This window comes from Tursiops truncatus, chromosome 11, assembly GCF_011762595.2.
Source record: "Tursiops truncatus isolate mTurTru1 chromosome 11, mTurTru1.mat.Y, whole genome shotgun sequence".
Lineage (NCBI taxonomy): Eukaryota > Metazoa > Chordata > Mammalia > Artiodactyla > Delphinidae > Tursiops > Tursiops truncatus.
The window spans coordinates 64747947-64775476 of record NC_047044.1 but is presented as its reverse complement, the minus strand read 5'-3'; the positions used below and the strand labels follow the sequence as shown (position 1 = coordinate 64775476).

Here is a 27530-nt window from a genome sequence, read left to right as displayed (position 1 = left end):
GTTCTCCAGTTTGCCACAATCCCCACTACTCCCTAATGTCTCCGACACTGAGGCTGAGTATTAAGTTTTTGTTTACCACTATACTTTCACTTCTGTTTTATCCTTATGGTAGAGCGGTATTTCTCTGTTCCCATATATAATATTTATCAGAAGTGGCAAAACACGAGATATGAGAGGTTTAAGAATTAAAAAAAAAAAAAAAAAGTATAGTATAGTCATCCCTTGGTATGCACAGGTGATTGGTTCCAGGACCCCCAGAAGATACCAAGGCCCATGGATGCTCAAGTCTCTCATATAAAATGGCATATATTTGCATATAACCTATGCACATCCTCTTGTATACTCTAAATACGCTAGATTATTTACAATACCTAATACAATGCAAATGCAATGTAAATAGTTGCCAACACGTGGCAAATTCAAGTTTTACTTTTTGGGACTTTCAGGAATTTTTTTTTTTTTTTTAATATTTTCAATTCCCAGTTGGCTGAATCCACAGATGCAGACGGAATCTATGGAGACGGAGGGCCAGCTCTACAAGTCTTAGAGTTAACAAAGACTATTCCTACATGTTTAATATGCAAAATGATTGTCCATACAATGAACAGACCCTGTTCCTGTACCCTCTTCCATCTCATGTCTAATACCTACAGCCACGGGAGCTTGCAACTCCTGGTCTTGTTCTCAGGCATCTGGGTGTTCCTGGAGTGTGTCTTAGGTTCTGGATTAATCCCAGTGCTTGCTAGTTTCCTTAATCCCCCACTGCCTACAGACCAGGACAGGCAGGTCAGACATCTAAAAGTAAAGGTTCTGGTGGCTCTAATTCTCCTCCTCATTTACATGCCTCATTGTCCAAAAATACGCTGATTTCCACAGTTGAGCCATCATATTTCCTCCTAGTTTAGCATTAATGCTATATATTCAGTGGTTCTTGGTGTAGAAGAATCTGAATACCCTAGTTCAGTTACTTCCCTGATCATTTCGTCTCCTTATAATTGAGGTTATGTGTAGATTGTTATAACCAGCAATTCATTGAGTCCATAGTTTTTTTTAATAAAAATGAAGGAAAGGGAGGGAGGGGAGGAGGGAGCAGAGACAGGAAGAGGAACACAAACAGGGCTCAGTAAATGTGAACCATAGTATGATCAATAGTTGGCCTCAGGACTGGTATGTTTTACTCTGAGTCCTCTCTCCTTGGTAATTTCTTCAGCCTACTGGAGACAAGGCAAAACTGTATTTCCATTTTCTGCACTCTATATTAATTAATTATTTAAAAAATCCTAGGTTTTTAAAGGACCTGTTATGTTGGAAAGGAAAGTGAAGAAAGAGATCTGCGTGTAATCATCCGCCTTCCACTCTGCACCCCCAAATCTCAGCACACCTCTGGGGAATAGACTGCTTAGCCAGTGTCCCCCTCCATACATAGATGGCTGTCTGAATGGACAGGGACTTTGATAGACTCGTCCAGGAGAACTGCAGCCAGCTTCATTGGCATCCAGATAAAATGTCTCACTGCTCAGACTGGCAGGGGCATTGAATGGGGTGTCAGCAAAGCCGACAGATCTTTTCTCCAAAAGCTCATTAGGAGAAGGTGTAGCCCAAGGTGACCCTGGCGGTCTCCGGCTGAGGACCTTCAGGGAAAAAAATTCTTTTCAGGTCCTAAGAGGCATCCCGTGGTACAGCCACCAAGAAAAGGGACTTTAGCCCCAAAGTGACAGACTGAGGACTAAATTAGATTAAATCTTTGTCCCCACATGTAAAAGAAATGATTAGGAAATCTCAGTGTTGGCTTGAAAAAGTGTGTGGGATTGGTTGAGGTGAAGTGGGGAGAGCCAGCCAGCAGCTGGGCTCATCTGGGAGCACAGATAAGAGTTGAGACTCTGTAATTAGCTCCAGGAAAGAGGAAGCCCTGAGCCATCTCCCCGAGCAGGCTGAGGCCACAGGGCCATGCCCTCCAGCTGGCGGAGGCTTCTGCTCACACCCAAGCCCTCCGACGGAAGTACCGTCTCTCTCCTGATAGGACGAGAGTGACCCAGCAGATCGGCAGGTGGCCAAGAGGAACTCCCAACGGCCTTCTTCTCCTCTGAGCACGGGTGAGAGTGTGGCATGCCCCCGACCTCTCTTCCTTCCTCCTGGACTAAGCCCTGATGGGTCAGGACAATAAGGAGATCGTCCTTGCATGACCCTGTGAGTATGCATCCCTCATCAGCAGACTTCGGCCACAAGGTAAAGGACTTACTTCAGGCTGGTGAGCTGGGTCCTGGCCCCTGGCCATCAACGATACATCCCTGTTCTTAAGACATCCACTGAGAGAACTTATTCAGACAAAACATTTGGGGGCTTTTTCGATTTAGGACTTTCCCACTTAAAGAAATAAGAAGCTTCTCATCTAGTTTTGTTTGACAGCCTCAGCAGACGACAGGCAAAGTTTGCAGATTTTTCTTAGGCTACTTCCTCCTAAAATTTGTCTGTGGTTAATCACGCTCTGCAAGAGACAGTTTCTCCTTCAGCCTGGGGGCTAACATTCTGTGACTCCACCATATGTCCAGGACTTCTGAGCCTGCCGTCACCAGACACAACCCCGAAACCCAAACAGTAACACTTTAGGTAATGGACTTGGGGAAGTCAGCTTAGTGCCAGGCTTTGTTCCCCAGAAGTCGTAAGTCAAAACAGTCTGCCTGACTTGGCCACAATATTTTAATTTCCGTTTCCATCACCTTTCTTTTTTTTTTTAACTTTTTATTTTATATTGGAGTATAGTTGATTAACAATATTGTGATAGTTCTAGGTGTACAGCAAAGTGATTCAGTTATACGTATACATGCATCTATTCTTTTTCAAATTCTTTTCCCATTTAGGTTGTTACATAATATTGAGCAGAGTTCCCTGTGCTGTACAGAAGGTCCTTGTTGGTTGTCCATCTTAAATATAGCAGCGTATACATGTCAATCCCAGACTCCCTAACTATCCCTTCCCCCAACCCTTCCCCCCCCCATAACCATAAGTTTGTTAAGTCTGTGAGTCTGTTTCTGTTTTGTAAATAAGTTCATTTATATCATTTCTTTTTAGATTCTGAAAGTAAGCAATATCACATAATATTTCTCTTTCTCTCTCTGACTTACTTCATTCAGTATGATAATCTCTAGGTCCATCCATCTTGCCGCAAATGGCATTATTTTGTTCTTTTTAATGGCTGGGTAGTATTCTATTGCATATATGTGCCACATCTTCTTTATCCATTCCTCTGTCATGTACATTTAGGTTGCTTCCATGTCCTGGCTATTGTAAACAGTGCTACAATGAACACTAGGGTGCATGTATCCTTTCAGACCTTGTTTTTCTCTGGATATATGCCCAGGAATGGGATTGCAGGATCATATGGTAGCTCTATTCTTAGTTTTTTAAGGAACCTCCATACTGTTCTCCATAGTGGTTGTATCAATTTACATTCCCACCAACAGTGCAAGAGGGTTCCCTTTTCTCCACACCCTCTCCAGCATTTATTGTTTGTGGATTTCCATCGCCTTTCTTGATGTGACACCACTATAGGCATGTAAGTGGTGAGGCGCCCAGTACTGAGGGTGGGCAGAGAGCAGGGACAGGGGGAGTTGGCTGGCTCTGGACCTTGCTACTTCCTAGCTGACTGGCCTGGGGCAAGCCCTGACCTAAGAAATCCCTTCCCTCATTTCATCTTCCTCCTGGAGACAGGAACACTAACCCGGCATGGCGGTTTAAAAGGTAACAACTAATGGACAGCTAATATCTGGATGGATATTAGACTCCCAATAAATGGTGGCAATAATTATTATTGTTGACTTTGTAAAAAGGGTTAAAACACTTAAAGTGCTCAGAATAGTATACTCGATAAGTGTTTGTTATTATGTATTCTTGTGATCTAAAGGAACCCAGATGCCTTGTCACTTTGGGATCTGCAGGCCTCACTGAGGTCATGCTATGATTTGGCTAACATGCCTGATTAAGAAAAGGCAGAAGGTTTGATATTTTCAGAAAATTTTTGACACGATTTAGCAGGTTAAATTTAGCCTATGAAAGGGAAGTGAAATTGTATGATCTGCGTCTTAGGAAGAACAAAGACTGCAGGTCAGAGAATGGGGTGGAGGAAGAAAACCATATACATGGGAAGATAAATTAAGAAGCCACAGCAGGACTGCAGATCTGAGCTGAGGTCAAGACTGTAGGGAGAGAAGGGGACTTATCCAGCAGTGGTTCAGCAGGTAGAATCTACTCTACTCCAGGTGGAGGAAGGCAAGGGAGGAATCACAGATGACCTTGTAATTTCTGTCGTGTGGCAATTAAGTAAATGTTGGCTTCACTTACTGAGAAGAAGAACAAGCTTGCAGAATAGGCTCATTAGTTTAGAACTGGTTTTAAATTGGATCTTTGCATAGTTGCAGAGTTTATTCAACCAGCAACAAAGAGACATTTCTTTCTTCTTAGGAATTTTTGTCATGTATTTTAAAACTACTCCGTGAGTTAACTAGCATGCATCTCCAAGAATAAATGCATATATGGAACATAGACACAAAGTTTTTTGTTCTGATACCAGTATATCAGCTGACTGATCAACAATTATGCAACACTTAGAAATCATGACTAAGAAATAGAATATCAACATACGATTCAAAGATTTACAGTCATAGGTTAATTAAACTGGTGAACACTAGATTCAGAGAAGTGGAAGTAATTTGTAGTTCTCCATCTTCATTTTTTTAAATGTATTTCAGAGATTCAACAACAAAATGTGTTAAGGAAAGGAATGTCCTAAAGGAGAAAGAAAGGAAGGCAATAAGAAATAGCCAGTAACATTATTTTTGTAACTAATAATTTGGAAAAATATTTAAAAGCCTACTATTGTACTGGTAGAATGGAATAGTGACACACATTTGATTTATAAAACAAATGATGCCATTTGGGGCAATCATTATCTTTATAAAGCAAATGTCCTTCTGAAGAGGGTCTGACCAGAAGCCACTTTTCACAATTTTCAATCATATTCATATCTTCAGTAAGATTTTTCAAATCCTTTTTCAGTGATAGAAGTGGTGCCCTAACATAAGGCTGTAACTGCACTTCCAATATTGAATTACAATCATCTGCTTCTGTGTTTCTCCCTGACTGGGAACTTTTTTTTTTTTTTTTTTTTTTGCGGTACGCGGGCCTCTCACTGTTGCGGCCTCTCCCGTTGCTGAGCACAGGCTCCGGACACGCAGGCTCAGCGGCCATGGCTCACGGGCCTAGCCGCTCCGCGGCATGTGGGATCTTCCCGGACCAGGGCACGAACCCGTGTCCCCTGCATCGGCAGGCAGACTCTCAACCACTGTGCAACCAGGGAAGCCCTGTTTTTCCATTTTATATATAATAGTTTGCATCTGCTAACCCCAAACTCCCAATCCATCCCTCCCCCTCCCTCCCTCCCCCCTGCAACCACAAGTCTGCTCTCTATGTCTGTGAATCTGTTTCTATTTAATAGATAAGTTCATTTGTGTCATATTTTAGATTCCACATATAAATGATATATGATATTTGTCTTTGTCTGACTTATTTCACTTAGTATGATAATCTCTAGGTCCATCCACGTTGCTGCAAATGGCATTATTTCATTCTTTTTTATGGCTGAGTAATATTCCATTGTACACATGCACGACATCTTCTTTATCCATTCATCTGTCGATGGACATTTAGGTTGTTTCCATGTCTTGGCTATTGTGAATAGTGCTACTATGAACGTTCGGGTTCTTGTATCTTTTTGAATTATAGTTTTGTCCAGATATATGCCCAGGAGTGGGATTACTGGATCATATGGTAGCTCTATTTTTAGTTTTTTAAGGAACCTCCATACTGTTTTCCGTAGTGGCTGCATCAGCTTACATTCCCAAAATACCCATATTTTTAAAAACTGACAGTGTTGTGAATAGCCCCCTCCAATATGACAAGTTGAAAAGTAAAAGGCATTTTAAAGAGAAGATTTTCAAACACAGATCATGAATGGAAAAGGTAAAGGGAGATTCTTTGCCAGCTTTTCTTGGTGAGAGAAAAATGATGCTCCCAGCGTTTTGCAGGTCTAGGGTGGAACCTCTTTGCTTGCATAGTTTATGCCAACATGGATTTTGTATAGGATATTTGTTGTCACTAATAAATAACTAAGTCAACTGACCCTTAACATAAAACATCTCAAAAAGAGTGTCTTCGAGCACCGGCCTGGGGTTGGACAAAGCTGTGTTCTTACAGATATGGTGAGCAGGTGAATTTTAGAGAACTGGATGTTCGATGTTATTCAGCCTGAAAAAAGAAGGAAATCCCGTCACCTACATCAACATGGATGAACCTTGGGGACAATATATTAAGTGAAATGAGCCAGACACAAAAAGACAAATACTTGTGATTCCACTTCTGTGAGATGTCTATAGCAGCCAAATTCCCAGGAACAGAAAAGTAGAATGGTGGTTCCCAGGGGGTGTGGAGACCAGCAAAAGGAGAGTTATTGTTTAATGGATAGAGTTTTTCAGATTTGTAAGATGAAATGGTCTGTTTCACAACAGTGCGAATATACTTAACAGTGCTGAACTGCACACTTGCAAATGGTTAAGATGGTAATAAGAGAGAGAGAGAGAGACTGGAATCAGAAAACTAAGCCAGTAGTCTGGAGTCTTCTAATAAAATGTAATATTATTTAGAGGTGAGGGACATTGCTAAATAATTCAGGGCCCTATTCTCCTAGGGTATTAAATTACTCTTTGTGAAAAAGGTTCACAAGCTTTTATTTTTCCTGATTTTCCTGAAATTCATGAACCGTGGCTCTGGGACTATGGGACCAAGATTTAGGAGGCCTGGTTCTTGGTTCAAGCTCAGTAGTTAGCCATTGAAAGTCTATTTTTATACTGCTAAATTACTAAGATAATTTAGTAATTATTTTATATTACTAAAGCATGGATGTATGTATACCAACTCCTAGAATAAATTGAACATTGACCAAGTGCCAAGCACTCTGCTTAGCATTTGGCCTGTTCAATCTCCACAAGTGGAATTGGACCAGAGAGCTTAAGTAACTTTCCCAAAGTCACTCAGCTTGTGCATTACAAACTTCGGACTCTGAACTCATTTTTTCTGCCTGCAAAGGCCATGCTCGGAACCATGAAGCTACACTGGAGCAGAATAGGGAAGTCACATGAAACATAAAAATTCTAAGAAAGTTTGCAGAAAAGTTAAAGCAATCCTGACAGAATGAGGTCTCTATAAATTCCGTTCCTCCGAAATTGAGTTATTTGTAGTGAAGTGGATGGACCTAGAGTCAGTCATACAGAGTGAAGTAAGTCAGGAAGAGAAAAACAAATACTGTACGCTAACACATATATATGGAATCTAAAAAAAAAGAAAAGAAAAAAAAAGTAGTTCTGATGAACCTAGGGGCAGGACAGGAATAAAGACGCAGACGTAGAGAATGGACTTGAGGACACGGGGAGGGGGAAGGGTAAGCTGGGATGAAGTGAGAGAGTGGCGTGGACATATATACACTACCAAATGTCAAATAGATAGCTAGTGGGAAGCAGCCGCATAGCACAGGGAGATCAGCTCGGTGCTTTGTGACCACCTAGAGGAGTGGGATAGGGAGGGTGGGAGGGAGACGCAAGAGGGAGGAGATATGCGGATATATGTATACATATAGCTGATTCATTTTGTTATAAGGCAGAAACTAACACACCATTGTAAAGCAATTATACTCCAATAAAGATGTTAAAAAAATTTAATAAATAAACAAATAAATAAATTCCGTTCCTCTCATTCCATCCATCCTGGTGAAACCACGACCTGGGCTCTTGCCAGCCTGTAACCTCCCAAACTCTAGCAACTCTAGCCTTGTTCCTCTACAACACAGAAGTTTGCATATACCGAATTAGTGCAGAATTGAGTCCAGTTACTAAATTCAGCTCATGAGAAGTTTTGATCCAGTCTCAAAGTTCTTTTTTTAAAAATTTTTTTTCTTTTTATTTATGTATTTTTTATTTACTTTTGGCTGCATTGGGTCTTTTTTGCTGTGCACGGGCTTTCTCTAGCTGCGGCGAGCAGGGGCTACCCTTCGTTGTGGTGTGCAGGATTCTCATTGCGGTGGCCTCTCTTGTTGTGGAGCACGGCCTCTAGGCGCACAGGTTTCAGTAGTTGTGGAGCGCGGGCTCAGTAGTTGTGGCGCACGGGCTTAGCTGCTCTGCGGCATGTGGGATCTTCCCAGACCAGGGCTTGAAGCCGTGTCCCCTGCATTGGCAGGTGGATTCTTAAGCATTGCGCCACCAGGGAAGCCCTCAAAATTCTTAATATACTCTCATAGAAGACTTTGTACCCCCAAAGAAACAAATTATTCATATGTGCTTGAAAGTGCTAAATGCAAATGCTTTGAAGAGAAATGATCGAAAATACGTACTATTTCAAGTCATACAAGCAAAGAGAAGACATATTTTTTGTGATTTGCCAAATTTGGTCCTCTTTTTAGGGTAACCAGGCATTGATTTGAACACAAACACACACCAGCTGGCTGAAATAAGTGCATTTATAAGTAAATATTTAGTGGGCTGATTTCTGGCCTGCTTGAAACACTCAGTTCCAAGAAGATAAGAAAAATAAGTGTTCCTTAAAATAGAAAATGTGGCTATAATGATAATGGCTCATAGAAAGATAAGTCTAAATTAATCTGTGGCTGGAACTATTAAAAAGTTGTTAATATTAAAGGAACCATCATTTCTGCCCTTATATTCAGGATACTTTTTCACTAAATTATATTTCACTTCTGTGAGTTTGCTTTTAAATAAATCATGATTTAAAATAAATTATAAAATTCTAATGGCACATTAACGTAAATAGAAACTGAAAGGCAAAACCGCAATCCGACTAAATACCATTCTTGCCCACTCTGCACCTGCACCCACATGGCTGAAAACAGACTAGAGAAAACCAACCACCCCTGCTGGGCATCCTCAGTCGAAATAAGGGCTCCCAGCCTTAGGTGGCCCTCCGTACTGTTGAGTAATGGCAGCCTCCTGATCCCCCAGACACCTATTTCATACCTTCTTCTCCATCCTCAAACCTCTAATCCCACCTTCCCCAGGTTCACTCTCAACTGGTGACCTGGACCTTGCTGCCTATTTCACTGAGAAAAGAGCAATCAGGAAAACCCCAGCCAGCTGTCACCTCCACATCGTGCGTCTTCCCTGGCGTTTCTCTGGTTGAACTGTCCACGCTCCCACCCAAGGCCAAGCCCTCCACCTGGGCACTAGAGCCCATCCCTTTCGCCAACTCAAGGGCATGGCTCCAGAATCCTCCCCATTCCTCCTGCAGCATCTGTTGTTCCCTGTTTACTGAATCATTCCTGTAAGCATCCAAACACGCTACCATTGTTCCCCATCTTAAACGAAACAAAAACTCTCTTATCACCACTTCCCCTCCAGCTGACTTCTCTCTCTTGGCTTCCCTTTAGAGTAAAACTCCTCTCGAGGGGGGGGCACTGCCTCCAATTCTCCTCCCATTGTCTCTTAACCACTCTAACCTGCAGTTTTCCCCACCACTCTGTCTAGGTTCCCAATGTCCTGCCAATGGCCAGACATCCCACTCGACTTATCAGCTATCTCTGACTCAGACCATCCCTCCTTGGAGTCCTCCCTCGACACACGTGTTTTTCTCTTGGCTCCTGGGACCTCACACATTCTTCTTCCTGCTTCACCGACTCTTCCTTCTCAGTCCGTTTCCAGGTTCCTTCTCCTCTTCCTGACCTCCCAGGTGTGGAGCGACCCAGGGCTCAATTCTCAGACAGCTTTTCTTCTCTAGCTTCACCATCTCCATTGGCAACAGCATCCAAACCCAAACCAAACTGCTATCTCCAGCCTGGTCCTCTCCCCTCAGCTCCAGATCCCCATTCCACAAATGACTATGGATGCATAAAAGGAATCTCGAACAGAACAAGCCCTCCACCCCCAAACCTGTTTCTCCCAAAGTTTCTCCATCTCAGTAACTTCATCCAGTAACTTCATCCCTCCTGTTGCTCAGGCCAAGAGCCATGGAGCTAGCCATTGTCTTCCCTCCTTTTCTCACACCCCATCTAATCTCCACAGGCAAATCCTACCACCTCTACTTTCAAAATATATCCAGAATCTGACCCTTTCTCATTCCTTGGCTAATGTCATTCCAGCTTAAGGCTCAACTCCTGCTTTACTCAGTAACCTCCTAGTTGGTCCCCCTCCTTCCCCTCTTACCCCAGACAGTCTAGACTAAAGTGGTGTTGATTTTCTGCTCAAACCCTGCACAACAGCTCCCAAAATAAAAGCCCAAGTCCTTTCGATGACCTTGATCTGCCTCCCTTCTTCCCTGAGTGTGTCTCCCGTGTCCCCCTCCCTTGTTCACTTAGTCTAGTCACGCTCGCCTACTTGTTCTCTCTGCTTGGAGCTTTCTCCCCACAGATTTCCACGTGGTTTGCTCCCTTACCTCTCTCTGGATACTGCTGGTCCCTTCTGTCTTCTGGTTCTCAGCTGGGTCTCTGTAACAAAAGACAGATTAACAGGAGAAAAGCTATAAAGTAGCCTTCCAAAGGAAATGAAGACCTAAAGGAAGGTTCAGTCCCAGTGTTTTCACACTGGGTTTGATGAAGGTTGATAGGACAAAGGGTAAGAGCTAAGGGCGGAGAACAGAGGGAACTTAGCAAGGCCAGTTTGTTGGAATTCCTTTCAGAGTCCCTTTGTCTTCAGAGATAAGGATGCTCCTTTCTTATGAGTATAGAGAGGGCCCCTCCCACACAGGGTCTTAGGACCTGCTTCAGGGGGCATCAGAGAGTCCTTCCAGTACCTGCTGTTTCTCACATTCTTTCAGCTTAGAATATTTAGTATGTTGAGGTGCTGTATTCTAGGGTACAGTGTTATGAACCCTGTCGCCACACCATTTAAAATTCCAACCCACAGTCCCTACGTCCTCCCCATGCAGCAATCATGTTCCTCTTTTCTTTTATATAACATATTATTCTACTTACTTTTTAATTGTCTGCTTCCCCTCAGCCCAAATGTCAACTATATAAGGGAAAGGTGTTTTCTTTTTCTTTTTCCATGTTATTCACAGCGATATCCCTAGCACCTCTAATACTGCCTACCACGATTATTTTGAATGAATGAGTGAAAGAATAAATGAGCCATGGTTAATGATATAGATATATTTTATTATACACCACCGTGTACCTGGTTCTTGTCTGTTTTTCTCGTTTAATCTTTGCATCTCTGTAGTGCTTATTTCTATCCCTGTTTCGCAGATGAGAAAATCAGAGTCACAGAGGAGTTAATTGACTACCAAAGACATGCAGCTACAAGTGACAGAATCAGGTTTCAAACCCAAGTTTGGCCCCAAAGCCAGTGATCTGACAGTTCACTTTATTTCACCATTATAGCTCTGGCTCCAATCCTCACCGTCAACAGACATGCAGTCACCAAATCACAAATCAAGATCAGGGTTTCTGGGGGCTTCCCTGGTGGCGCAGTGGTTGAGAGTCCGCCTGCTGATGCAGGGGACACGGGTTCGTGCCCCGGTCCGGGAGGATCCCACATGCCGCGGAGCAGCTGGGCCCGAGAGCCTTGGCCGCTGAGCCTGCGGGTCCGGAGCCTGTGCTCCGCAACGGGAGAGGCCACAACACTGAGAGGCTCGCGTACCGCAAAAAAAAAAAAAAAAAAAAAGATCAGGGTTTCTGAGTGGTCCCCAGATGGGATAGCACGCCACAGGGACAGCAGCCCACCTCCTTTTACAGGCTGTTGTGAGTCTTGAGTTTTTTGAAAACATTTGAGTGTTTGGAACATTCTGGGTGATCAGTTTACCAAAGATCAGTTTCTGCAGTTTAACATTGGTTCTAAGTGATGCTCATATTCTTTCCTAACAACTGCCTTCAGTGCATAGGGAAGTTGACTCTTTCAGAAAGAAGAAAGAGAATAAAATATTTCAGAGAGATATAGAATATCTGTATAGAATATTTCTGGTAGAATAGACAAGAAGCTGATGACAGTATTGTTTCTAGAAAGAAAACTGAGGGATTAGGGAACAAGAAAGGGAGGGGGACTTACTTCTCTCTCATATACCAGTTGTACCTTCTGAAGTTTTGTGCCATGTGCATTAAATAGCTTCTAGAAATAAGAAAAATGTAAGAATCACAATGAGGGCAGTGTGCCCTGTGTGGCCTTCCCCGCCCCCCAACTCCCCAAGCCCCCAGAGGGCAGCGACGATGACTCCCTGCAGACGGAAACACTCCATCCTATGCTGATCACCGAGGGGATTTAAGTCACTTAAGCTCTCCCAGGGCCTCAGTTTCACCATCTACAAAGTGAAGATAATAATTAGAGCTTGGCTTACTTTATGCACTGGGATCTGTTGCGAGATAGCACATTCTAAGTGTAAAACATTATACATGGGTAGTTCTCATTATTTTTTAGGAAAAAGCCAGGTTTGGTGGATGAGAAAGGCAGCTCACTGAGCTACGGAACATGAAATGGGGCCAGGATAGCAATCATAACCGTCTCCATGTATCATAATAAGTTCTTGGAAGTAAGAAAATCGTTGGAAAATCTGTTGCTTGGTCTCAAAAATATTCATTTTAAATTTAAAGAGTACAGGCAAGATTATCATTTGCATTATTACAGCTCCTCTATTCTCTGGTCTTAGGATAATTATGTGAATTTTAGTCATCCTCTAAATTGTTCTTTTATTCTCACAAAGTACACACTAGCTGGAATTTAGAGAACTGGAAAGATCTGCAACTCATTTATAGAATTGCAAGAATCAAATAATGGCAAGTTTTCAAATTATGTCATAGATTACTCTGAATTTTAAAATACTAAAGTTATCAGCTGGGTTCTAGATGCAGCCCTGTCTTGAGACACAATAATGATTGTATTAAAACTCATGGAAAAACTGTGAAATAATTTGATTTGTGGCTATAGATAAGAGGATCAAAACAATGGGTAATGTGTAGGATTAATTTTTAAGCCATACATTGAGCAGTCAGTGAAGTAAGCTGGTATTTTTCAAAAAAAGACCACTGCGTTGCTTTATCGGCCAGTTTACCTAAAACATAGCATTAAACACAAAAACCATGTAGGCATGAAGGGCATGTATTTCAGGACCATTTTGGAATCTGTTACTCTTGTTCATTAGGTATTTTATACCATTTAATGTAGTGGAGACACATTCTATCCTAAAATGTTTGACACACCTCTAGAGGGTTCGCCATTTGGGGAGAACTTTTAAAACTTCATTTTCTCTTTTTTTATGATTTATTTCCTCCGTCCCTTTTGTCTTGGTATCTGTAGGGGATGTGATATGATCTTCCTCCTCTTCCAAATCAGGTCCTTCCAAAACAAAACAAAGCTCTGAGCTTATCTAATCAATCAGAGGACCACTTCCCTTTTCCCCCTCCGTCACCTGCTGGTTTCAAATGCAGCGGGAGAGAAGGCGTCCTGGCTCTGCCACTTTCTGTGTTTACCTGAGGCCTGTGGCTGAGGCCCCTTGCCTTCTGCAGCTGTGTAATGGTCTATTCTTCCGCCCACAGTGCGTGGGAGGAGCAAGGGAAGCGATCTGAAAGTGGTTTGTAAACTGCAATGCCCCACACAAAAGTGCAAGATTATGGCTTTAAAAAATTAATTAGAAAAGGGAGCAATCTTCCTCTCATCATTTCCTGTGTCTCTCTCCTCACTTCCTCCCGGCCCCTCGCTGTCTCTCCTTCCTTCCCCCCCTCTAATAGCTTTCCCAGCTGTGAACAAACCACACAAGTAAGGGTAACAAGAGCCCAAGGTCTGAATTGTTAGAACGAAACCAGGCAAGAGTCAATACACATTACACCCAAATTACTGAGCAATGTGAAATGAAAACTAGCTCAGAGCCAAATTCCAGGAAGATGCTGTATTTTGATTTACTTACCACTTTGTGTTTTCGTATTTGCCCAGTTCTTAAAGCTTCGGTCATAAGTCTTCCACTTCGTAATGCAAGAAAGTAAATGCTGTCTCGTGTCATTTGCCCCAGATGCCTCCAGAAATGGCCTCTTCTCCCCAGACGCTGGCTCACCAACGGAGCAGCACCCAGAGGTGAACTTATCTGCCTTGCAGCCCAGGCTCTGGGCTCTCCAACCTGACACGTCAACCTCCAGCTGAGAAAGGAGTCTGTGTAGGAAAGGAACTAGAAACAACTGAGGGGCACATTTTTTAATCACCAGTTACTTTAATGAGTAAGTACTTTCCAGTTTTTCCATTTTATTTTAAGCATTAATTCTGCATTTCTGACCAGCCTTTTTCGGGATCCTCATTTCTTGGGCACTTTGTATAGGAAGAAGTCACCATCCTAGCCCAGTCCACCGTACCCCCACTTAACTGAAGAGCCCTAGAGAGACAACCATTATTATTGTAATATTATTTTGTAATAAGGATTTGTGACTGATAAGCTACTAAGTCTCTAAAAGCGTACAGTGCAAGGAAACAGCCAGCTGTGAACTGGAGAAAGGCGGTGACACGTCTATTGTCTGTGTCATCTTGTACGTTGTGGTTGACCACAACGGCTTGGCATCAGTTATGACTCCCAGATCCACCTTTTATAAAATGGATGACCTTGGGCGATGACTCAATCTTGTAATTTTCGAACGTGTAAAATGGAGAGAATAAAGCACCAATTTCATACGGGTCTTAAGAGGAATAAATACTGAACATACTGTCGGAGTGGGTACTAAATAACGTGACTAAGTAACAAGTTAACTTAGTAAATAATAAGCTAAAGACTAGATTTCATTGGAAAGCTCCCTTCACTGCTAAATCCCATCCCCCAAATTGCTGAGCTGACTCTGAATAACAACAATTAACATCGTGGAGTTTACAGAGCATTTCCTTTCATTTCCACAATTAACCCTGAGGTAGGCAGCGCTGTTAGCTTAGTTTTGTTACTGAGGGATAAGGGAGAAGCTGAGAGCTCTCCTGAGCATGTGGCAGGAAGAAACTCTTCTTCGGTCCCAGCTCAGGTCTCAAGGGAGGAAAGCACGACTTGGGAAAGGCCTGGTGTCAGAAGTGAGCCGGTGCCTTCAGTTCTCCAGCCTAGATTCTCATTTCCTCAGCCCCCTCCCCTCCTGCACTTCATCCCTCCTCCTGTTCCCAGCCTTGGGCTTGAAACTGGGGAAATCTTTGACATACATACACTAATACGTATAAAATAGATAACTAATAAGAACCTGCTGTATAGCACAGGGAACTCCACTTCGCTATGCAGTAGAAAGTTACACAACATTGTAAAACAACTATACCCCAGTAAAAAACAAAATTTAAAAAAATGCTTTCTGAAAGTAAGAACAAAACCTTTTCATGGCCCATAAAAACATAAAAATTAAAAAAAAAAAGAAACTGGGGAAATGTACACGGAAAGCAGTGAGAACCCAGGGCTTCCAGATCCCCCTACCAAAGAGAGGTGCTAGGCAGCAGGGCAGACAGAGACTGGCTCTGAGAATCCTATTTTTCCATTCAAGAGCTTTGTTCGCCATTGAAACACTATCGCACCTAGTATCTCAATACTATGTAATATTAATAATACTACCCACAGCAATAATAAAATAATATTCATTTTAAAAGCTCTTCTGGGCAATCTCCCTAGAGAAACATAGGGGCCGTTTCTTCCGTTTCAAGGTTGAACACACAGAGATAAAGTCAGCACTGGCAGTGGCAGAAACCCTCCGCCTGCTGACTCAGCCTAGGGTTCGCATGGCTGGTTAAATGGGCTTTTGTGGCCATTCCTGAAGACAGAATTTTCAGGATCCAACCTGTTAATCAGTTGAAAGCAGTTTAGTCATTATTAGCACCACCACCCACACTCTTTTCAGTCATGGAAACTTTTACTCAGCCATTGAACCTAGAGTAGTTAGAATCTAGAGTAGGCAACGTAAGAATAGAAAAGTTTGAAACATTGATGTAGCTTTAGGGCAGCACTGACTTTCCCACTGACCCACTCAGAAGAAGAGCTGACTATCGGTGACGGAAACAAGTAGGTTGATTTCATAACCGCCTTGTTTTCACATGGAAGAATTGAAAGCTGTGCACACGGCATTGCTTTGTTTTGTTTTACGACAGAGAATAAAAAGGAAAATTACATGCAAATTTTTTTCCTAGGTAAGATTATTTTTTCCTCTTGATTTCAATAAATCTGTATAGCTGAGGTTAAAAGCCTGGGCTCTGGAGCCATATGTCCTCCTAAGGAAGCAAAACAAAATCTTAAGCTAATCTAATCCATCAGTAGATTCACTGTCCATAAGGGACAGGTGCTGCCTCTTCTTACTAGCTGTACAACCCTGGATGATTGACATAACTTCTCCAAGCCTCACTTTACCCACCCATAAAATGGAGATAATAATAGTTTCTACTTCACTAGGTCATGAGAATAGAATAGGCCTTGCACAGGGTAAATGCTCAATGGATAATAACCATTGGTCCATGAGGGGTACAAAGATGGGTGAGACCTATTTCTGCCACCCAGGACTGGGATGTACTGGGGTAGAAATACACATGGACAGGTAATTATAGAACAAAACAGAACCAAGTGCTAAATAGAGGCAACTGTCAGAGGAAGGGGAGATTTTTCTGTCTGGGAAACTAGGAAAGGCTCTCAGACAGAATTGTACTCTAAACTGGGTCTTAAAGAAGGAACAGAATTTCAAAAGGAGAAGGGGTTAGGGAACGCTCAATGCTGAGTCATGGAGCAAACATGAAGAGGTAAGAAAAAGCCCTCTGGGTATACGCAAGCTCTATAATTCATCCACAGGCTTTGGAGAGATGCACAGAAGGAATGATCATACCCTGGGTTAAAAAACAAAGTTTATAAATGCAAAATGTTGTAGTTATGCTAGTGTATCAGATGAAAGTGAAGATACGAAATTGAGAAATATGAGAAAACACGTATACGATAAAAACTCTCCCATTTTAGAGAGTATTTCAATCAAAATAAGACACACTTCCTTAAGGATTAAGAGAAATGTACGGGAAGTAGAAAATGTAACCGTAAAATCTAAAACAGAGGTGAAATTGATTACTGCCCTCAGCCTCCTGAAATATATTGCAACGTTCTCCTCCCTAAAGCGTATTTTCAAAAATTACATCTTATTTTTTTATTGCCAAGAAATAGTTGAACCGGCCTATATCCAGGCTGTCCCTGAAGGATTTTGATGTTTTACGAACAGTGACAACGGCCACAGTCATGAAAAATAAAAATGACTTGACCCAAGCGTTTTAGAAGCAGTTTGTTTCCACCTAGTTATCCCCAGCCAGTGTTGCAAGCGTAAATTATAGAGCAGTTCTCTGAAAATGCACAGCAAAATATGCCATCATTCTCACGGATGATCGATATTTACCTTTAGGAAGATTGTTCAAAGGTCACAAGAGAATTATGTTAGGAATTCAGCCACAGTTTGATGGGAGGATAATGGCATCCAGAGAATTTAGAAGTGGTAAGTCTAAGTCACCAAGTCACGCAGACTAAGTCACTCCTTGCCCCCACCCCCCCCCCACTTGGAACTCACCTGAACTCACCTTATTCTACTCACCAGAAGATGTCAGGCACTCAGGAGACAAGTTTGGGCTAGCTAAATTTACTGAGCACTTAAAAATATGGTAGACCTCATGTTAAGGACTTTACATGTGTTCATTTAACCCTCACTTCTTAAGAAATCTATAGTAGTATTCCTGTTTTACAGGTCAAAATTCTGAAGTGTTACTCTACCCAGGGTCTCAGAGGCTAGTAAGTGGTGGAGCAGGATATAAACCCAGAGGGCTGACTCGAGGGCCCACCCCCTCAGCCTCTGTGCTTTATGGCCTCAATTCGGAGTCATCTGCATACAAATAGTAATTGATATGGGGACTGTATCATTTGTTTCCTTCCCAAATGGGACATTTAGGGGGAGGGTCGCTATTAACGATTACGCTGGGAAAGCAGACGTAAACCAGAAAAGCTGGGGCAATTAGGAGTGTGTGTTCACCTTACGGATGGACGCCAAGAGCGTGGATGAATCCAAAGGAAAGAATGTTGAAGAAAAGAAGAAAGGAGCCAATGAGTGGGCCTTGAGAAAGACCGACATCTGGGGATGGCCAGAGGAAGAGAAACTCACACAGGATACTGGGGGAGGTGAGACAGGAGACCAGGGTGTCAGAGTCTCCGGCAGAGTCGTGGAAGGGAGTCACCATCGGTGCCCCAGCCCCAAGGAGCTAGGAATGCTACAGATGTGATAACGACCGAGAAGTAGTCGCTGAAAGGAGCAACAAGGAAATCGCTGGGGATTTACTGACAAACGTTTCGCTTTGGTGCAGTTGGAAGCCAAAATCAAGTAAAAGGAGGAGTGAGTGGGAGGTGAGGACCCAGACGCAGCCAGTTCAAACAACTTTGCAAGAAGTGGCCTTGAAGGGGAAGCAAAAGATAGGACTGTCTTGGAGGTGGAGTCAAAGACGTTTCCTTTCTTTTTTAAAGCAAGAAACTAGAATGTTTTTAAGGTTTAAAGAAAGGAGTCAGCCCCAGGAGATTGAAGGAAACACAGAAAGCATCATTCTCCCCTCTCCGGGGGACCTCCTGGAGCAAAGTGCCTGAGGATGTAGGAGGACCAGCCACCTGAGCTGAGGGATCACCTTTACACCTGAGGAGGTACAGCTCTGCCCCTTTGGGAGGGAGGAACGGGGAGCTGTGGGTTTGAGGGAGGCAACCAGAGCGAGCTGCCTTCTGCCGGCTCAGCATTCTTCCCACAGGGAGGGGTTGCTGTGCGGGGGGGTTTAAAGGTGCCTAATGCACGTCGGCACTGGCCTAGACCTCTGATGGACGCTGACCTTGATCTCTTTTCATCTTCACTATTATTGAGTGACATGGGGGATATTACCCCTGTTTGACACCAGAAAAAAACCGTGGCTCGGGGCAGTGGGCAGGCAAGAGCGCACGGCTGTTCAAGGCCAGACGCCACATCTGACTGACTATGTCGTCTCCTCGAAGTGAAAGCCAGGTCACTGCCTTCCAGTATCTTTCATTCCTGTTAGAGGAGTAACAGGTAGGGAGTTAGCAAATGTAGGGTTTTTTTGTTGTGTTTGGCCTCACCACGTGGCTTTTGGGATTTTGTAGTTCCCCGAGCAGGGACCGAACCCTGCCCTTGGCAGTGAGAGCTTGGAGTCCTAACCACTGGACGGCCAGGGAATTCCCACAAGTGTAGTTTAAATAATGGTTCGAGACCAGAATGTGGAAGTTCGTCATAGGCTGTACGTGATTGAAATCATATTTTGTTTATACGAATTGCTTTGATTTTTTTACTTTAGGAGGTCCTTTGGTAAAACACAAGGTTTTTGTTTGTTTGTTTGGTTGGTTTCTTTTTAATGGGGCTCTTTGGATAAAGGCTCCATAGTTTATCTTTGTTTTTATAGAAGTTACCTGCATATCAGGTATTATGAACCCCCACTTCGTTCATAAAGGATGTCCCCTGCGTTTCTTTGTATAATCCATAAGAAATTTTTATATTGGACTATTACTATGGGGAAAATATGCTGCCTTAAGGATTTTTAAACTTGGTAATTTTCAAATTCTTCAAATGTGTGAAATTCTTCTGCTGATACTTTGTTACAAAAGAATCCCAAATTAAGATTGTGGCCTGGTGAGGATGGTACGGATACCAAGGGAATTATGTCCGCAGTGATTCCTGCCTCCACAAGGAAAACTTGTGGTTACATTAATCTAAATGTTCGAAGATCATTCATCTAAATTCAATTTTCCATTTATGCCACATGTTTCTGAGATTTTAGCTGTGGTGTATAAGAACTAACTGAATAACCAAGTGAGATATATAGGTCATATGACATATGTGTTGGGATGGGGTAGAGAAACCATGAGAGTTGTTGCGGGATGGGAGCCAAACTTGCAGAATGACACCTGTCACAGCCCCAGGTATACACGGTGTTTTCTAAATTTTTACTGAATGAATGGGCTGCAGAGCTGAGGCCTGTATTAGAGGTGAGGGGTGTGGGATTAAAATCGGTCTTTCCAATGGCTAATATTTGGAAATCATCTTTCTATTGCTTTATGTATCACGGTATCTCACAGTACTTTCGTGCATCTTTAAAAATTTCTCCTAAAACCACTTTTAAAAATAATAGGCCTGCACTATTTCCCATTTTTGTGTTTACAGAGGAGTAGAATGTTAACTGACTTGCCCCAAATCGAAAGATCAATCTCTTGAGAATCCCCATCTGCGGAAAAGAGAAGTTTGCTTTCCTAAAGAGAAGTTTGAATCTTTTGCTTTTCTCTTTTCTTTGGAAACTTTACATGATACGCAATTTAATTTTTGACCAGTTTAAATTCCACGTAGAATACTAAACAAACACCGAGAACTGGTAAGCTGTATAGGTGAGTTCACGAAAAATCATTTTCTTATTTGTAACATCTAACCCATTAACGTTTAAGGGGATCTTGGATAGTTCAAACATAGATCTGATCACCAAAAATGCAGTTAGAAGGAAATAAAGTATTTATATTCCTAATACAGTGTTGCATTAAGACGGTTAGTCATATGCAAGAAACTTCTAAACTAGTTAGAAGTACTTCCTACAACTAATCAGAACAACGTCCTAATTGTTAGTGATTACCTCTGTGATTTAAGACTTCTTTGCAGGGTCTCCACAGTAACTGGCCTCTATATCTTTGCCACTCTTCCTTTGACTAAAGATATTAGGAAAAGAAAAAAACGAACCTAATTTCTACAACACATTGATTAATGAAGAACAATGCTATGTGTTTGGTTTGTGATAGTTATAAAGCAATAGTCAGTGATTTACGAGTGATGGTTTATGAAGCTATTAAAAAAGCAATTAGCCCCAAATGGAAATCTAAGCAAGATGCCTAAACGTAATTTATTATAGTAGTAGCCATTATTAATGTATATTTCTGTCAGAGCTTTAGCCAAAGCCCAAATTTTACTTTGAAAACAGAAAAACATGGAACTACTTATAATTTAAGGAATCATCATAAAACTCTTTTAAAAATCGATTTTAATTTGAGGCTGGAATCACAGATTGCCTTGGATCATCCGCCTGTCTCCTCCCTCCCCTTGGACTCTTCCTACTGGCTTTGATATGTCATTTACATACATCAGTTCTAGCTGTTAGCTCCTTTGATATTTGTATGTGTCCACTTTCTTACCCCTCCTCTTGAGAGAAGAGACTGCCTTTTTATACCTACTCCTTGCACCTAGCACGATATCTAGTTCTCAATGAATTCCTTAATGAATGAATGAATGCATCAGTTGATCTATAAAATAGCTACCAAAACTAATAAGTTTTGCAAATTTGAAGCAAAGAAAAACTCTTAAGCCAAAAAGATCACTGATCTGACTGTTTTCAAATCCCTTTTTTGTTTCATTTTTATAAATAAAAGCTTTGAAAATGGAACTTACCAACTTTTTTTTTTTCCAGACCAGAGAAGATTCAGCTCTCCAAATTATTCTTCACTCACACCTCTGAAAAAAATCACTTTGTTTTTATTAGGTTTTGTTTTTAATGCTTGGCATCTTAGTTTTTAAATGATTTTTTTCCCCACAGTTATAGTCCTGAGGATGTCTGATTTGTTAATTCTGTTGTGACAGGAAGTTTATCAAGAATTTCATGAATTTCCTTTCAGTTTCAGCTTCTAACTGGAATGCTTCTTTCCAGTCATTTCCCTCTCCCTTCTTGCCTACAGTCCAATCTGCATGTTGCATTGCAGAAGAACAATAAGAAATTCTTAGGCAGGCATTTTTGCCCAGTTTTGGCTCCAAGCCCTTGGAACACCATCTGGGTGGATTAGGTTCACTGGTCAGGATATAGGGCAGCCAGAATTTCTCAAACACTGTGAGACTCTGAAATCTGTCGAAGTTTGTTTTGGTTATTCTAAAATCCAGGTCTTTTAATTTTTGTATGTCTCTAGCTTGAGATCAAGGTATGGGATGAGATATATCTATATCCTCACTTGACCCCCCAACCCCCTAAGTACGCATGGACCCCTCTCCCTAGCAGGCAGAGTAAAGGATTACCTGCCTGTGCTTAAAGGCACACTGAAACACTCTTCTCCCATCTTGCCCTCAAATATTTCCCTGACATGAGCCAAGCTTTTGGATTCAGACTCACCTGCAGGGGTTCTGCTCTAAGGGGTGCCTCCTACAGGGACAGGCTTTGCCATCAGTAGTTTTAAATCTTAGCTCCATCACATGAAGATCCTTCCCTATAACATGGAAAGAATAAGAACCTTCTCACAAATCAGATAATATTTACAAAGCACTTGGCATCTGGTAGCTGTCCAATAAATGTTAATTTTGCTTTTTTCAAAATCTTTCACTTGCTTCTTCTCATTTTATCTTCACAGAACCCTGCTAGACAAACGGCACAAATATTGTAACCCCCTTTTACAGATGATTAACCGGGTGTTCTGAAACTTGCTCAATGAATTATTATTGATTATAATATTTATAATTATATATATAATAATATATAATACAATATTATATTATATAATAATATAATATTATATATTGTGTATATAATTATAATTATGACTATTAGAAATAGTCATTCATGCTATTTGTCAGGACATTGTTCTAACCACTTTATATTTAATCTTCAGATCAAATCTCTGAAGTGGGTGCTAAAAGTCCCATTTTACAGATGAGGAAAATTAAGGCAGAGAAAGGCTAAATAAGTTGCCCAGGGATAAAGAACTAGCAAAAAGAAGAGCTGAGATTCAAACCCAGATAGTGTGGCTCTGAAAGCAATGCTCTTCACCAGTATATTTAAGAGCTTCCGTTTTCCACAGCTTTTAAGTAGCGGATTTGACTCACATTGTGAGTTCAGCTCTAGAGACTTCATACTCAGAGAAGGAATGCACTGGGCCGTGTAAACACAGTACCACTGAAGGAGAGAGCGCTGGGTTATCCCATCTGCCAGCCTAGGGGAGGGAACTCCAGTGGAAGGGGATGATGTCCTCTACTCTAGGGCAGGGGTCCACAACCCCCAGGCTGTGGACTGGTACAGGTCCGAGACCTATTAGGAACCGGACCACACAGCAGGAGATGAGTGACAGGTGAGTGAGCGAAGCTTCATCTGCTGCTCCCCCCCGTCGCTTCCCATTGCTCACATTACCGCCTGTGCCACATCCCCAGCCCCGCCCCATCCATGGAAAAATTGTTGTCCGTGAAACCGGTCCCTGGTGCCAAAAAAGGTTGGGGACCGCTGCTCTAGGGGACTAGAACAGAATATGACAAGAGTCCAGCCCAGAGAGGGCACATATAGCTGGGGTGGCATGGGAGCCCTGAAAACACTGGGAAAGGTTTTCCCCTTCACTTTGCACTTTGGAGACTTGGGTCTAGGGTAGAGTAATCCTGTTCACAAAGACCTCTGAAAGTCCACCGCACCTGCTCATTCTATCTTCATGGCACTTAGCACTTTCAACTTTTTATTACAGTTACCAATGAATATATGTGATCTGCTCCTGAAGGGCGAGACCAGGTTTTATTCATTTTTATATGCTGCATGTGGAGCATTTAGTCAGTGCTTAGTGTGAGTTGGATGAATAAATGAATATAAACTAGTGAACATGCCTGAGCCCCAAGGGGATCTGGAGTTTGCTTAATTATGTTTTATTTTGTTGTACCACAATGAGCAAAATCCTAGTTTGAAGCTTTTTATCTGATAGCAAAAACATTTAAATGAAGATTCATGTAAGCCAATATTTCAAACTGTTCTCTTAGTGGAGCACTTTTGTACTCCATCCATCTTCATGTTTTTATTTTTGTACTCATACCCATTTAAAACCACAAATAGTATAGCTTTAAAAAACCAGATGTGTAATTTACACCTATTAAAATGTTTACTAATGCATGAGAGCCTGCGAATAGCAAGCCACAGCAGATTTTAACAGCTTCCGTGTAAGTGTGTGAAGTGGATGTCATGTTCCTCCCCATGTGAGATTTGCCAGTAGTATTTTAGTGTGTTTCCACCTTTTATTCATTAGTGGATATGGCTGTAAATGGCAGCTTGAAATAAACTCGATCTGAAGTTCTGAAGACAAGTTTCACAACTTCTGACGTTTTATTCAGTGTAACTGGGGAAGAAAAATCTTTTCCTCTACACTTTTAGGTTCAGTGTCTGGGGCCCTGTGAATAAAACTAACAAAAGATAGATTAACAGGAGAAAAGGCACACAATTTTTGTGAATATTTATGTGCATAAAAGTTCACAGAAAAGGAATGAAACTCAAAGAAGCGGTGAAACTTGGGCTTATACACTATTCGGGGTTTTTTTTTTTGTTTTTTTGTTACGCGGGCCTCTCACTGCTGTGGCCTCTCCCGTTGCGGAGCACAGGCTCCGGAAGCGCAGCCTCAGCGGCCATGGCTCACGGGCCCAGCCGCTCCGCGGCATGTGGGATCTTCCCGGACCGGGCACGAACCGGTGTCCCCTGCATTGGCAGGCAGACTCTCAACCACTGCGCCACCAGGGAAGCCCGGGCTTCTATACCATTTTAACAAAGAACAAAGGGTATGAGTTTCAAGGGATGATAAATTGTGGGGAAGGGATTTATGGGGGTACTAATGGAAAATAAGGGCTCTTTTGGTAAGGTTTGTTTATGCAGACTCATCTCGGGGTTGACAATTCACTGTCTTCTTCCTCGGCTCTTCTCTCCTTGCTGGGGGAAGGGGCACCTTCCTCAAAAGGAAATTTATGCCCTGCTTTTAGGTTCATAGTGGGAGGGCGGAGAACTCTTCCTGTATCTATTGATTCTCAGTGGCCTTTAGCTAAAATATTTCTTATGCCAAAGCATAGTTGGGGTTGGCATATTCTGATCTCCTTCAAGCGAAACACTAAGAATATTACAGCTGAAACACACGTGAATTATTTCCAATTTTATTTATTTCTTACAAGTCCCATTAATAAGAAACAGTTGCTCGCTTGTAAAAGAAATCTGTTTTTAAGAATACCTGGCATATGTGCTCTTCCTTTCTGCGGCCTGTTGCATTTCATTAAATTCCTTTTAAGTTATTAAAATTGATTTAAGACTCTATAAAGTATATTTACAAAAAGGGGAGGGGGAAGCAAGTCACCCATAATCCTACCGTCCTATAAAAAACTGTTTTTTGCCTATTTTCTTTCAGTGTGCTCTATGCATATCTATTTTATACCATTTCAGGGAAATGGGGCACACATATGGTAACTTCCTCAACTTAACAGTATATATCACACTCTCCATGTTCTTGCTTGATATAATCCTCAGTATTTAACAGCTGCAAAATTTGCCTAACCATTCTCCAGTTGTCAGACTTCTGGGCGGCCTCCAGGCCGGTGGTGGGGTATCTTGTGGTGGTTGTACCTCCAGCCCGGGAGGGCAGGGCCCCCACCCCCCGGCCAGGTGGAACCTGGGTTTCCTGGGTGTTCAGAGTTACGTCTCAGGCAGAAACTGCGTGCAGGCCAACCAGGGCTTGTGGCTCCAGGCTCCCTTCCTTCCCGGCTGACGGTAGCGGAGCCCCGCCCCTGCAGGTGCTCCAGGCTAAAGTTCCATCCCCGTCCCCGGGCCCTCCCAAACCGTCCTGCCCGAGGTGGACCCTTCCCATATGCTCTCTCCTTCTGTCCTAGCCATCCGCAGAGCCACCGAGTGAAAGGAAGGAGCTAGGCGGCGCGTCCCGGGCGTCATGGTCCACCTGCTCGCCTCCGAAGTACGGCAGCTACTTCACAACAAGTTCGTGGTCATCCTGGGGGACTCGGTCCAGAGGGCCGTGTACAAGGACCTGGTGCTCCTGCTGCAGAAGGACTGCCTGCTCACACTCAGCCAGCTCAAGGCCAAGGGAGAGTACAGCTTCGAGCAGGACGAGCTGGTGCAGGGGGGCAAGCAGGGCCGCATGCATAACGGCACCCACTACCGCGAGGTGCGCCAGTTCTGCTCCGGCCAGCACCTGGTGCGCTTCTACTTCCTGACGCGCGTGTACTCCGACTACCTGGAAGCCATCCTGGAGGAGCTGCGTTCGGGCGAGCACGACCCGGACCTGGTCATCATGAACTCCTGCCTCTGGGACCTCACCAGGTACGGGGAGGACTCCTGGCCGAACTACCTGCAGAACCTGGAGAGCCTGTTTGGGCGCCTGCGCCAGGTGCTGCCCGAGTCGTGCCTCCTGGTTTGGAACACGGCCATGCCCGTGGGCAACAACATCAATAGCGGCTTCCTCCCGCCCGAGCTCCGACCCGCGGCCTCCACACTGAAAACCAACGTGATTGAGGCCAACTTCTACAGCTCTGTCGAGGCCCAAAAGCACGGCTTCGATGTGCTGGACTTGCACTTCCACTTCCGCCGCCACACAGGGAAGTACCTGCAGCCCGACGGGGTGCACTGGAACGAGCGAGCGCACCGGCATCTCTCCCAGCTTCTGCTGGCCCACGTGGCCGACGCCTGGGGGGTGGAGCTGCCCCAGCGTGACCCAGTGAGCAAGTGCATCAAGGATGGCCCCGCGAGGGGAGGACCTGGCCGGAGACTTGAGAGGCAGCTCCCGGCCTGCAGAGATCAACCGGCCTTCCCTCCTCCACACCGACCCTTGCCTCTGCCTGGGTGCTGCCCCCTGCTCCCCACGCCATCTCCCCGCCCACCCCAGTTCCCACTGCTGCCCCCAAAACCCCGTCCCATCCCCCTTCAGCAGGTGACACCCCCGTTCCTTGTCTGTCCCCAAGATGCCGATTTTTCTTCAGACCGTCCTTTCCAATCGGATCAGTTCTCCTTGAACCATTTCCATTCAGATATTCTCCCATCTACCCAGACAGAATTTGCCTTCGATGGTGACTTTATGTTTAGTCCCCAGCCGCCTAGGCCCCCCTTCCCCCAACCCTGTTATCAGCAGCGGGCCCCTGTGGTCCATAGGGGTTTTCCCCGGTATTGTCCCCGTGGCCCCTACTTGCCCTGGAGAGGGCGGCCCAGAAATTCCAAGAGAAGGGCCCCAGCCTATAGAGAGCCAAGGCCTCAATAGACTGACTTGGGTGCCTTCCTCCTCATGCACATGGACTGGACAGATCGTCCGACTCTCCCCAGACAGACTGACCTTGTTAACTGAAGCCTTTGGTCCATTGCTGTTATCAATAATGGCAGGGAAGGGCAGTCTGACCTATTCTTGCTGGCTGTCGCCTCTCACTGCACTCTGCACTCTGCGAGGGGGAACCAGGCATCATTCCTGCCTCCCCACTGCCTATTCTCTTTGTCTTTTTGTAAATATAAAATTGAAATTAACAAGTGGTTTCATAAAAGTCGTTGTGGGTTTTGTGAGTCTGTATTTAGTGGTGCCTCTCCCTTCCATTGAACACTAAGCTTCATAAGAGCAGGGACAGTATCTGCTGTAGAGTTACGGCCCCTTGATAAACTACTCAAAATGGAATTTCTCTAAAGGGTTTCCATAAAATGGATCTGATTCCTTACAAATAAATAAAAGAACTTTAACTTTTTGTGGTGATATTTTCCAGAGAT

General features: G+C 43.3%; 1 protein-coding gene and 1 long non-coding RNA gene across 6 annotated transcripts in view; one reads left to right on the top strand and one right to left on the bottom strand.

Annotated features, from left to right (window-relative positions):
* Positions 1–27327, top strand: part of PCED1B (PC-esterase domain containing 1B) — a 149775-nt gene extending 122448 nt beyond the window's left edge. Inside the window, exons 3-7 of one of the 3 annotated variants that reach the window (XM_073788777.1) lie at positions 2021–2226; positions 14047–14248; positions 14347–18678; positions 20198–20415; positions 25664–27327. In XM_073788777.1, coding sequence (XP_073644878.1) covers positions 25720–27039 — 1320 coding nt within the window. In that variant the 5' untranslated portion in view covers positions 2021–2226; positions 14047–14248; positions 14347–18678; positions 20198–20415; positions 25664–25719 and the 3' untranslated portion in view covers positions 27040–27327. Of the gene's footprint in view, positions 1–2020; positions 2227–14046; positions 14249–14346; positions 18679–19690; positions 20416–25663 lie in introns of those variants that run through there. The other 2 variants (XM_033866879.2, XM_073788778.1) reach the window with 2 other exon arrangements.
* On the bottom strand, positions 7751–14079 carry LOC109549871 (uncharacterized). 3 transcript variants are annotated; one of them, XR_012324430.1, is made up of 7 exons: positions 13945–14079; positions 13241–13376; positions 12096–12345; positions 11451–11643; positions 11226–11285; positions 10486–10537; positions 7751–8268 (listed from the first exon to the last, which is right to left on the bottom strand). It is a non-coding gene; the product is annotated as an uncharacterized lncRNA (long non-coding RNA). The 3 variants fall into 3 exon arrangements; XR_012324431.1 differs by lacking the exon at positions 11451–11643; XR_004528985.2 differs by lacking the exons at positions 11226–11285; positions 11451–11643.
* Positions 27328–27530: the final 203 nt, after the last annotated feature.